The sequence below is a fragment of the Sebastes fasciatus genome, chromosome 13, assembly GCF_043250625.1.
Source record: "Sebastes fasciatus isolate fSebFas1 chromosome 13, fSebFas1.pri, whole genome shotgun sequence".
Classification (NCBI taxonomy): Eukaryota; Metazoa; Chordata; class Actinopteri; order Perciformes; family Sebastidae; genus Sebastes; species Sebastes fasciatus.
In genome coordinates this window covers 30,933,917-30,947,600 of record NC_133807.1, presented here as the reverse complement: position 1 = coordinate 30,947,600, position 13,684 = coordinate 30,933,917, and the positions used below count along the sequence as shown (strand labels likewise).

Sequence of the window (13,684 nt, the reverse complement as noted above, 5' to 3'; positions counted from 1 at the left end):
AACACTATGGTAGCGTGGCCTAAACCTAAAGTAGTTGTAGTTTATTGCCTAAACCTAAAGAAGTTGTAGTTTTACTGCCACGACCTAAAGTTGTAGTTTTGTTGCCCTAAACCTAAATAAGTTGTATTTTTTTTTACCTAAACCTAAAGAAGTTGTATTTTTTTTTACCTAAACCTAAAGAAGTTGTATTTTTTTTTACCTAAACCTAAAGAAGTTGTAGTTTTGTTGCCTAAATCTAAAGAACTTGTAGTTTTGTTGCCCTACACCTAAAGAAGTTGTTGTTTTATAGTTGTTGTTTTATTGTCTAAACCTAAAGACGCCTTTTTGTTCGTGTTAAAAACGTGACGTTTCATTCAGTTTTACATGTTAGAACGTGTTGCTTTCACTTTCACAATGTATTAAGCCCCCTAATGACCAATGATGGATCAACAACTATATGCTTAAGATTCAAATTCAAAATGCAAATCTAATAATAAACATGAGGTTTTTTTTATCAATTAAAGACAATTAAATCATCTCTTTCTTTGTTATTCCTGTAAAATGTTGACATATTTTTGATGAAATCAACAGTCCTCTTCTGATCTTTATCTCCCTGGATCTGATATAAATCTCTCATGAATATACCTCACTCACATTTTTAGTTTCCCTTGGAAATAGGTCATATTGCGGAAACTAAAGACGCTCTAACTATGGGCGATTAGCGTATATCACACTTATTTGTTTAAACCACAGTGTGAAAACGTTACCATCATTCATCTCTAATTCCCTTCTTCCGTCTCTCCGCTCATCCATCTGTTCCATTGTGTTTTTATGGCCCTCATTACACATGTTAAGGGTACGCTGCAAACACGCCGTTTCACAACTCTGCCTGTGAAAGAGCTGACAGCGGATGGACGAGTGGCGAGAAAGAGAGCGAGGTGGAAAAAAGAAAGAAAAGTGGGACAGACTGAATGGCCAGACGGACATTTTTCAAGATTGTTTTTACAACCCAGATAAGACCTTTACCTGGATGCATTCTTAATGAGTAAGGACCACACCGAACACACACAGGAAAGACACTGGACACGACCCTGAACTGCACTCCTCCCAAATGAATAGCAGGTTGTTCTGGCGCCAAAGGAATGAACCGGCAACACCTTTTCCTACCTCTGCACTTTCAACACGAACCGATTCCTCTCTCATCACGCTCACTGAAAACCAAATACACCGTCACCTTTCTGTACTCTGTTCACAATGCAAACACACAAGCCCAAATCACACCTCATATAAAAGTGTTTTTAAAGCTCGAGTTAGACAGGATACGGCAGCGGAGGCGGCGGCGGTCTATAAAACAATACTGGTGTGGCAGATAAGGATCGGCCTTCCTTCTTCAGAGGCTGTTAAAACCCAGAGAGTCAGTTAAATAGCCCATAGAGCTTTATGGGCTGAAACTCCCCCAGGAAACATGTAGTTACTGTATGTCATAGGTGAACAACTGAGAGGGTGAGCGCTTGTATGTGTGTGTGCATGTTGACACTGAAAACATAGTAGGGTGAGCAATGCATGTGCTAAAGTACACGTTTGTGTTTGTGCATGAAAAAGAACAATGGCATTAACACAACTGATCTTTCGGAGGTTGTAGTGAAGATACTGGTAACATATGAAACTAGAAAACCTAATGAATCTATCGGTACCAACATGTCATACTAGCTTGTTGTGAAGGAAGATAAATAACGCTCCAAACTTACACTACCTTTTGGCGAGGAAAAAGTGGCATGGCCATTTTCAAAGGGGTCCCTTGACCTCTGACCTCCAGATCAGTGAATGTAAATGGGTTCTATGGGTACCCACGAGTCTCCCCTTTACAGACATGCCCACTTTATGATAATCACATGCAGTTTGGAGCAAGTCAGTCAAGTCAGCACACTGACACACTGACAGCTGTTGTTGCCTGTTGGGCTGCAGTTTGCCATGTTATGATTTGAGCATATTCTTTATGCTAAATGCAGTACCTGTGAGGGTTTCTGGACAATATCTGTCATTGTTTTGTGTTATTAATTGATTTACAATAATAAATATATACATACATTTGCATAAAGCAGCATATTAGCCCACTCCCATGTTGATAAGAGCATTTCTTGGCAAATCTCCCTTTAAGGTACATTTTGAACAGATTTACGATTAATTGCATCTAAAGGGACTGTTTGTAACTTTCAGAAATGCTTGTTAACAGCGACACCTGTGGCCGTTAAGTCAACGAAAGTCAGCGTCAGGCTCACGCTTGCTAGATCTAAATAGACATGAACAAGCAGCACTCAACACAGTGAGGCGACACACGTCAGCTAAAACCACAATATCACTCTATATTTCAGCTGCTTGGCAGTAATGTTAGCTGACCAGACGAAGGTCTCTCCATGAACATGATTTAGATCTGATCCGGGTCGGTGCCGGGGCTGAAGCAGGAAGAGAAACGTTATCGTCTCCTGACTGCGCCCGCAGGGAGACACCGGAGTTTTGGTCGGACACGATAACGTTTCTCTCTGCGGAGCCCCGTCACTTCACAAGACACGGGAAACCTCTGTTGGTCTGGAGGAGCTGCAGCAGTTATTTCTGCACAAACGTCCACTGTACATTCACTAGATATTCTCAGAGCTAAACTAACTCTTCTGCAGTGTGGAGTGAGCAGCATGCACGTGAGAGGTGGAGTGAGACAGCGAGAACGCGCGCGCTGTGTTAGTGAAGGCAGGCAGGCAGCGGAGCGGGGACATCAGCCACACGCGAGCGCGCATGTGTCCCGACCCGGTACATTTATACGCTTAAAAAGTTACAAACAGTCCCTTTAACTATGGACAATCATAGGATTAATTGCAATTCAATATTTTAATCGATTTACAGCCCTAATGAGAACGTGTTGGGTTTTCTCATCTAATTCGCCACCAGAAAACAAATCAATGTTTTTCTCAACATATCAAACTATTCCTTTAGTAAAACGTTTGGCTTGAGTCCAGTCCAGGTTGTGTTTATAAACTACCATAAACAGACAGTAGCTTTACAGCCTGAGTAAAACCACTAAAAACAGCAGCTGATAGCCCGCATGAAACTCCAGAAAATTACATCACTCTCGCTCGGGTTTCCTGTCGATATCTGTCATTGTTTTGTGTTGTTAATTGATTTCCAATAATAAATATATACATAAAGCAGCATATTTGTTCACTCCCATGTTGATAAGAGTATTAAATACTTGACAAATCTCTCTTTAAGGTACATTTAGAACAGATAAGAAATGTGCGATTAGTCACGATTAAATATTTGAATTGATTATCAGCCCTATACAAATATAGGTATTATATTACATCATTATCTTTATTGCCTGTACTGTATAATCTTTTGCAATACTGTTTCTGAACTATCAATTATAATAAAGTTGATCAAACTGGAACTGAAAATGAAGTTCAGCCAGTATAAATATTGTTCTCCGAGGTAGTTGTCATGTTATAAAGAGGGATTATCTCGGACACTACTTTGCTATAAGTGATATAAAAAGTGTGCATTGTTGCCATTGTTGGCTTGCACGCAGCTAACACGCATTATCTTGCAAATCCTCCGCTCCAGTAAGCTCTCTGAACACATCTGAATCACTAACACTTAACAGTGTTTGCAATAAAATAGTCATTCGTGTCATGACAGGACGAGGTTGCTCCTGCCAAACAGTGGAGTTACTATCTCGCGTCTGGCCTGCAGAGACTTTTCCCTTCAAGATAATCAAGTGTATAAATTAATCAAATGATGAGTGCAATGAACTTGAATTCAAGGTCATTTATTTATAAGTTTAAATACATGTGAAATGGTGAATAAATGTATGTGTGGATGTACGTCCAGGGCACTTTATCATTCTAATAGCCATGTCTAGATGTCAGAGCACATGTTCCACCACACATCAGGACCTCTCTGAGCACTGCCATTATCTTTTTACAGGCTCTCTCCTGGCCTCGGGCCTACAGTACAGGCAGTCTGTTGTATCAGTTGACACCCCCCCTCCAGCCGCAGCAGCAGCAGCAGCATCACAGAGCTGCATTCTTGGCTGCAGATAATAAACACAGAGCAGAGTGGACACTTCAGAGCAGGCTCCACACGGCTGAGAGGGGAGGACCGGGCCCAGCAGAGACCAGACACAGACTGTAGGCCTCCTGCAATCAGGGGAACTCCACATTCCTCAGTATATCAAAGACTGTGTATGTACAGTACAGTGTAGTACTAAGTGGAAGTAATAGATACATTAAATACATTTAAAGGGACTATTTGTAACTTTCAGAAATGCTTGTTAACAGCGACACCTGTGGCCGTTAAGTCAACGAAAGTCAGCGTCCTGTTGCTCGCACTTGCTCGCTCTACATAGAAATGAACGAGCATCGCTCAACACAGTGAGGCGACACACGTCAGCTAAAAGCACAATATCACTCTATATTTACGCTGCTTGGCAGTAATGTTAGCTGACCAGACAGAGGTCTCTCCATGAACATGATTTAGATCTGATCCTAGTGTTGGATTTTCCTGCTTCAGCCTCCGGGGCTGAAGCAGGAAAAGCAGGTCAGTGCCGGGGCTGAAGCAGGAAGAGAAACGTTATCGTCTTGCGACTGCGCCCGCAGGGAGACACCGGCGCCCGGTCAGAGACGATAACGTTTCTCTCTGCGGAGCCCCGTCACTTCACAAGACACGGAAAACCTCTGTTGGTCTGGAGGAGCTGCAGCAGTTATTTCTGCACAAACGTCCACTGTACATTCACTAGATATTCTCAGAGCTACTAACTCTTCTGCAGTGTGGAGTGAGCGCGCATGCACGTCTAGAGGTGGATTTTTTAATCATATTTGCTTCAATCTCGCCTACTTCAGCTTTAAAGGAAACACTACTGCTCCAAAATGTCTCGACTTCCGAGTGGAAAAGTACCCGAATCTTCCGCATCCATCCGTTTGGTCACTACGAAAATTGGCATCAACGAGCGGCGCTCTTCCTGGGGGCTTGCAGGATACACTGGCCCATCCTTTACCAAAGGAAAGGAGACAATGCCGCCCCACAATTCCTTGCGGCCATTCATGAAAACAAACGATACGCCTATCTTGCATAATATTTAGCTCCATGACACATAAACTAGAGTAGCTACTGTAAGTGCACGTCCACGTGTTCCAATACCTTATTAGTCCACTATTCACAGGCTTCTAGGAAGCCAAATTGAGGGTTAGACCGTCCTCGGCATGCTCTGCTAGATGACAGGGCAAATATGTTTCAACACAGTTTATAGCTTTACTTTCAAGTTACCATCCAACAATAGCTTCGGGCTCTGAATCAAAGCCTCGCTGACTCTCCAGTATAAACAGGCTGGAAGCCGGAACGCGGCTCGCAGTGAGGCATTTGTCACACACACAGGTACAAGTAGTGGATGTATGCGTGTGGGTTTTGAGTATATAGGACATGAAAGCACATACCAGGAGGAGTGTACTGGGAAAATAATGACTCTGTGTGTGTGTGTGTGTGTGTGTGTGTGTGTGTGTGTGTGTGTGTGTGTGTGTGTGTGTGTGTGTGTGTGTGTGTGTGTGTGCGCGTGTGTGTGTGTGTTGTTGGAGTGGGCTGTTATTCATACAGGTTACTCATTGATCCAGACGACTAGAGGGAGTGGTGTACAAGGCGGAGATCGGCTCCACGGGCAGCTGCGAGGAGTTGGATGAGTGAACACAGACGTCTAAAACTGAAACTCCACCAGATATCATTCTGCTCGTGTTTGGAAGGGTATTTGCGTACAAAACATACACACACACACACACATGCTGACACACGGGCTGACCTTCCTCTCTCTCAATGTCGCCCCCTCCTCATCTCTGATGCTTGTCTAAACACCCCTACACCTTAGAGAGGAGGAGGGCCTTCACATCAGACTACACACACACACACTTTCCCCGAGTGGAGCTCTGACAAAGAATGTGACAGCTCCACACACGTCGCACTGCAGAGGGAGAACACACACACACTAACACAGGAGGAGGAGGAGGAGGAGGAGAGGCGGCATGACCCAACATGCACTTGGCTCCGATGGAAAACCGTCGGACGCTCCATCACACAAAGACTCAGGGAAGAGGAGCCGGGAAAGCCGGCATTCCGCGGATATAGGGTTGTATATAGGGTTGTGTACATTAGACTGAGTTGGAGCTTAGAGAGAGAGAGAGAGAAGGGGGGGCCTGAAGATGATGGAAGTGATAGTAAGCAGTGCTGGAGAGAAAGGAAGGCGGGAAGAAGGAGATAGAGGGATGTCATCGTGGTTCGTGAGTCTCTCCTTCAAGCCTCGAGGGAGGAGACATTTCTCTGCTGAAGGGTCTTTGAGCAAACATCAGACTTTACCTGCACAATCAGTATCATCACAAGCTGCCTAATACCCAGTTAAAGCTGCAGAAATGGAGCAAATATGATTAAAACATTTTTATTTTTATAAACTATATCTTGACAGTAGCGCATGAGACAGGTAATCTGAAAAAAAATCATGTGTCCTCCGGTGTTCCTAACGGCATCTGCAAGATTTCACAGACCGGAGGAAAACAACCAATCAGAGCCGAGCTGGAGCCTTGCCGTCTCTGAGCAGCTGTCAATCAAATCGCAAACTCCGATCAAACGGTCAAACTAGGCAGCGCTGATCAAATATGAATCAATATTCTGTTACTGTAATGCCTATTTCTCTCCTCAAATGTTCTCAGAAACATCTTGTAGTGTACTGTTTAGCTGTAAAATTAGAAATTTTGTGAGAGCAAGTTGAGGAAATACCAAGCACTGCCCACCAGCCGGAGCACAGCCAATAGGAACTCGCTCTCTCTCTCTCTGAAATGACCTGTGATTGGTCAAAGTCTCCCGTCATGGAGCTAGATTTTTTTAAAGGCTGAATACAGAGCCATGAGGAGGAGCAGAAGTCTAATTTTCTCTCAGAACACTTGAATTACAATATGCTGAAAGGTTATTATGGAATTTTTGCCCAGTGATGCCAAAAACTATTCTGCCTACTGCAGCTTTAACCTCTGCATCTTATGAGACACAATTTCGCAATCGGATCCAGCCAGTCCCAGAATAAATAGGCTTCTTATAGTCGATGCATAAATCAAGTCATTCTTCTGGGTATTAGTGGGGAGGAGTAAATAAACTGCACCATAAAGCTGTCAGTAAAAACAGATTAGCAACCTAACTGTCTCATGTTGGGAGTAAACAGTGGGCATTGTAATTTGAGTTTTGAATCCTGCACAACCTGTGTGCACCCCAATGACTCACTCTTTATAAAAACACCATCAGCAAGAAGGCCACAAGTGTTAGGCTACTTTTAACTTCTTTATGTTCTTCAGGTAATAAATAAACCAGCTCTGTGTGCCACAGTTCTGTCATGATGTCATATGTGTGAAGCTACAATAAGACATCAAGAAATGTCTTGCAACCACACCCACAGATCCATTTTTTTTTGCAAGAGGGGAAATTAAAAAAAGAAGAGTTGCTTCACATGTTGAGTTTGAAACGTGTTGCTGTTAAACATTTACCTGAAAGTGCGTCAATCCTTTCTCTCTCTGTCACACACCAACACTTTAAAGCCTTTTCCTAACATCAGCCTGATGAGACCTTAGAATAAAACACTTTTATATGAGAGCACCATGCTTACCTGGGGATGAATATTTCTTCATGGCTGCAGATGTTTCCTCGCTTGGTCGTTATTACAATTTGAAAACAGTTAGAGTCGCTCCTGTTTCTCTGTCTTCTTTCTTTTCCAGGTTGTTTCTGTTCGTGCGCTTCTCTCTTCCTCTCTCTCTTTCCTGGACGGTCAGCTTACCAAACACACCTGAGGTCGGTGGAGGTGCAGCAGGTAAAATTCACTTCTTATTGAGCTTCCTGAACTTATTCCTGCGTCTTAATTTCCACCCTCGAACCACTTGGAGAGACAGTCAGACAGTCTGTTGGGAATGGAGACAGTCACACCTGCGCGCCTCCTGACGCACGCCCAGTGCAGGAGCAGCAGGAGTGGTTTACTGGAACTTCACTGTTCTACTGCTTCCACCTATCAACGCTCAGAGGTGGAATAAAAGGCACATTTAAGTCATATTTACTATGTGGGTCTGTGGTTTTGAAGAGAACTATGTGAAGCTAATTCATTAATTGGACAGCTCAGTAATCCTGAAATTAAAGGGACTCTATGTAAGAATCAGAAATGCTTGTTAACAGCGACACCTGTGGCCGTTAAGTCAACGAAAGTCAGCGTCCTGTTGCTCGCGCTTGTGCTCGCTCTAAATGGACATGAACGAGCATCGGTCAAAACAGTGAGGCGACACACGTCAGCTAAAACCACAATATCACTCTATATTTCAGCTGCTTGGCAGTAATGTTAGCTGACCAGACGAAGGTCTCTCCATGAATCAATGCTGATCCTAGTGTTGGCTTTTCCTGCCTCAGTCGAAACGCGCCCGCAGGGAGACACCGGCACCCGGTCAGAGACGATAACGTTTCTCTCTGCAAAGCCCCGTCACTTCACAAGACACGGAAAACCTCTGTTGGTCTGGAGGAGCTGCAGCAGTTATTTCTGCACAAACGTCCACTGTACATTCACTAGATATTCTCAGAGCTAAACTAACTCTTCTGCAGTGTGGAGTGTGCGCGCATGCACGTGTTGAGGTGGAGCGAGACAGCGAGAACGAGCGCGGTGTGTGAGCGAACGCAAGCAGGCAGCGGAGCAGAGACTCTGGCCACACGCGAGCGCACATGGGATCCCGACCCGGTAGATTTATACATGTAAAAAGTTACAAACAGTCCCTTTAAGTCATATTTACTGTGTGGGTCTGTGGTTTGAAGAGAACTATGTGAAGCTAATTAATTAATTGGACAGCTCAGTAATCCTGAATTAAAGCAGGTCTGGTGTGTTGCGCAATCTGAGTGGGCATGCGCGCATATAACAGATTATAAAGCCTAATAATCATCCTTAAAAACACACAAATAGATCTCCCTCTTTTTATGCGTCTATAAAGGAGCTTATTGTGCCATCACCCACACACATTATGTGTTGTGTATGTATACTTGTTTGCAGTATAAACTGTGTGGCTGGGTGGAGCCACGTGTTGAGTTAGCCCACATCTAGGCAAGGCAAGTTTATTTATATAGCACATTTCATACACAAAGGCAATTCAAAGTGCTTTACATATATAAAAGCAAGATAAAAGAGCACAAAGTGCATAAGATGAAAATGAATAAAAGAATATGAAAGTATAAGTAAAAAGAAAAGAAATTAAAAGGATAATAAAAACATGTCAAACTGTGGCAACCTGCTTCATGTTCACAAGACCTGGATTCACATCCTGCCACACAGAGCTGCTGCTCTGAGCTGTAGAGACCTCTAGTGGCTGCTGCCTGGTCTCCTCTTCTTCCTCCTCTTCTCCTCTAAACACTGATCTCTGGTCGGTGTTCAACAGCTTTGACAGCAGTAGTATTTGTTCCAGCAAAGTGACTCCTCCTAAATCAAGATAAATCAGAAAGCTAACATCCCCTCATTCTATAGGGTGTCCTCAGTGGGCATAGGTTCTACGAGTCTCCCCTTCACAGACATGCCCACTTTATGATAATCACATGCTGTTTTTTTATGCAGTATAAATGTCATTTTCTCCTATTCTGAAATGGTGTATCTGAATATTTCTGCATACTGTGGTCCCTAAACAGTCTTGAATTCAATAAATTGGGTATCACTGTACAGCTGAGACTCTTGTGGATCCAATGAGCCCAACTGTATTCATGTATGATGATGTTAGTCCCCATAGGAGACATTTCATTGTAGTGAGACCTATTGTTTTTTTGTTTTTTTTAAACTTGACCTCACTGTATAAAATGACCTGTGGTGACCTCTAGGATAATCACAGCCTCATGAAACTTTACAGCCACAAACTAGAGACCTAGAGCATTCAGAGGATGGATGGCTTTCCTAGCTAGATTGGCAATAAGGTGGTTTCTGAGAAGTTTACACAACAGAAGTGCTCGCCCATCCAATTGCTGAAAAAATGCAATTCTTGCAGAAATCTCCAAATGTCAAAGAGTTTTTGAAACTAAATCCCAGCATGGCTTTTTCTATGGTGTTCCTCAAGGTCTTGGTGTCTTAATGTGGGATTTTGGAGGGATTAATGATCATTTTTATCAATTCTGGAGTGGCAATTCATGTTTATTTCTGATTTATAAATTAATCTTCAGGTTCTCAGCTTTCAGATGATGTACATCACTTCTATGTGACATCTACTGTTGACCTGCTATCTCCCCCTAAAGACCCCCTGTACCCTCCTAAAAAAAGACAAAAGCTGGTTTATTTTGGGTCTCAGAGGATTAAAACATTCACATGAACTACTAACTATACAGGTGCTTAACGGAGTGGAGTTTTTAATCAAGATCAAGGCACCAAAAGAACCCTTGAAGAGCGTGTTTGTCAGTAGCTTCATCAACTAAGAAAACCACCTGCTGACGGGTCACAGTAGTGATACTGAATTCTTAAGAAACATCAACACTGACAGCTGTGGGTGGACCTGACCTAGAACAACAGAGGCTTCATCAGATAGTATGAGCATGCGTTATCAGATAGATGCACCCAGCAAGACTACCATCAATGATTCTGTGTGTATTGACACTTATTTTGCACCTTAAAGCAAGAATATGTAAATTATGCTGAACAGCTGCAACCTACAAGAGACAATTATGGAAAATCTTAATGCTAAAATGTAGCACAAGTGGCAAAGTAATGTCAGCTATACAGAATAATCCACTTTAGAGACACTAGCCACCATCAGCTTCTGCTCATACCAGACAAGATAAGGCAGCGAAAAGAACTTGACTTCTTCGAAAGTCACAGAGTCCCTCTTTAAAATAGGTTTTCAAGAGAAGCGGCTCAAAAAAAAAGTCAAGTGAGTCATCTCAGTTCTCAGAAACAAGACGACTGTGCATGTTGTGGCGCCTGGACCAAAGACCGATCAAGTGTTTCACACTGTAAAAGGTTGACATTTCAAATAGACAGGGACTGGAGCTGCTGCGGAAGAAAAGATTAAACCTGCAGTAAGCAGAATATTATTTGGCATCATTGGGCAAAAAAATCCATATTAACTTTTCAGCATATTGTAATTCAAGTGTCCTGAGAGAAAACTTCTGCCTTCTGCACCTCCTCATGGCTCTGTTTTTAGGCTTTAATCACAGGTCATTTCAGAGAGAGAGAGAGAGAGCGTTCCTATTGGCTGTTCATTCAACGGAGGCAGCTGTCAATCACTCTCGAACTCCGATCAGACGGTCAAACTAGGCAGCGCTGATCAAATATAAATCAATATTTTGTTACTGTAATGCTTATTTCTCTCCTCAAATGTTCTCAGAATCATCTTGTAGTGCACAGTTTAGCTGTAAAATGAGAGAGTTTGCCCCGGCTGGTGGGCGCTGCTTGGTGTTTCCTCAACAGATGTCAACATAGCTGCCGGGTCACAAACTCTCATTTTACATCTAAACAGTAAAACATCTAAACCCGTCAGTCCAACATGGACTAAACAAAACTGGGGAAACGGAGCTGAGGTCACTTGTGGAGAGACAGACTACACTGAGGAGCACCCAGAGGTGCTACCGCTTACTCACCTCAGGTGCAACACAGCAATCCTCACAGCACAAATGGTGCAATAATACTCCATTCATGTCCCGGTGCTTTTACTTGCATGCATAAGGTGTAGGGACCTCTCCACGAGTGTCTAGCCTCCCAACAATAAGCACACTCTCCTTCACTGACAGAAAACATAAAGATTAATCAAAACCAAACTCAGTTGGTTTGACAATACAGGCACAAATATGATAACTCAAGCAAAACAATGAGGAACAAAACAGCAGCAGGGTGAACCTACAAAAAGGGAAAACAAGGATACGTAAATGATTCATTGTGATGTTGGTGTGGGGTATTAACACATGGGATCACTCAGAAAGTTTGGCCGGACACATCAGATTAAAGCTAGAACAGAAGGCAGTCAACTGAGTATGCAGTGCAAAAAGGCTGACACGTGCATGTTAAGTGATCACTTAAACTACATACCTGTAACACCAAACACTAGGTTTACGTTGGGTCAGATAATCCTTTATTATATGTTGATGTAAAGTGTTCCAGCAGCAGAAGGACTGGTGGTATCTCTCTTTCACACAGCGTGTGTGAAGCAGCCGGTCACTGAAAGAGATTTAAGAACGCACGGGGGGGAAGCAGCGCCTTTTGTAGTCCATCTTCAGAACGTTGTACGGTAGACCCTCGTCAATAACATCCATCACCGTCGCATCATAATTACGGAGCCTAGTGTAAGAGCAGTCAGATTCTCTGAACACCACAGTTGTCTTTTCCTAATTCCTTCTGAATTCTCCTTCACATCTTTCCTTGACCTCATGACGTTTCCCATCGAGGTCATGGAAAAGTGGTTAGGAAAAGACGTTAGGACGTAACTTTTTGACTATTCGGCAGAATAGTCTTTTTTGCTTTGTAGGTTCCTAACAGAGTAAAATGACCCAGAAGTATCTGAGTCGCAGCCGTGATAAGAGCTGTTTGAATTCTTTGAATGTTAAGGAAAGGAGCTTCAATACTTCCTTTCTTATCTCCTTTAACATAGGGAACAATGGAGCATCCTTTACCAAAGGAAAGGACATAATGCCGTGTGGCAGCAACATTTGAAGCGCCACCAGCCGTCAATAACATCCGCCGTTGCTTAATTGTTTAATTGTACACTATATAAATTGAAAACATCCTTCTTATAGGAGGTTTTGGACAGGAATCCTTAATTGAATTGTACTTCATTGAGTTTGTCACTGTACTCAGTCTCTGTGTTATTAATAAAGTTGCTTAAAACAAAAAAAATCCACTGTTGCATAGTGTAAGTGACTCGAATTCTCTTAACATCGTGGTTGTCTTTTCCTAATTCCTTCTGAATTCTCCCTCACATCTTTCCTTCATGACGTAATCCATCGAGATCAAGGGAAAGTGGTTAGGAAAAGACAGAGGTTAAGATACGTTTTTGATATGTAGCCTTAGTCGGTCTCCTTTGAGTTCTGTAATGCTTCAAATGTGGGATGCCATGAATCACAACCTCAGCATGACCCTCTGCACACCACCACCACCAGCAGCAGCAGCAGCAGCCAGAAACCTCATCAGGCCCTCCTGCAGGAACGGGATAACTGCTGACTCAGAGGCTCTGAGTGTCTCTGTGCTCCAGATGGATCAAACAGTGGCGGCTGTAAGACTGAAGGACTCCAGGGTCCCATCTCACAAAGCAGGATTACTGAGTTATCCAATTACTGCTGAGTAGAAACCACCAACAATCTGAAACATGCTGAACAGGAGAGCTGTTCAGACGTTGACTCGCTGCAGACTGCTGGTAATAGTCACAGCTAATAATGGTTTTGTTTTAATGTTTTCATTCTCTATTATTATTTACACCAAACAATTAAAATGTCTAAACTGAACTGAGTGCTTATTATTGGAATTTATGAAGCAGCTCCAACAGTTTCCCTGATGCAGCATCATAACACCACATGATGGTGATGGTCTGACACGGTGTCAGATCTCTGTAGCAGAGGGAGGGGCAAAAACATTTATGGCATCCATGCCAAGATGAAATAAGGCAGGTGTCAGCACAATGAAAACATCAAGAAACAACAGTTCTTA

At 43.0% G+C, this 13,684-nt stretch overlaps 1 protein-coding gene across 2 annotated transcripts in view; it reads right to left on the bottom strand.

Moving 5' to 3' along the window:
- LOC141781253 (septin-9-like) overlaps positions 1-7,990 on the bottom strand; it is a 154,509-nt gene extending 146,519 nt beyond the window's left edge. Inside the window, exon 1 of one of the 2 annotated variants that reach the window (XM_074656855.1) lies at positions 7,658-7,990. In XM_074656855.1, coding sequence (XP_074512956.1) covers positions 7,658-7,679 — 22 coding nt within the window. In that variant the 5' untranslated portion in view covers positions 7,680-7,990. The remainder of the gene's footprint in view (positions 1-7,657) is intronic. The other variant, XM_074656859.1, reaches the window with a different exon arrangement.
- Between the last annotated feature and the right edge of the window lie 5,694 nt (positions 7,991-13,684).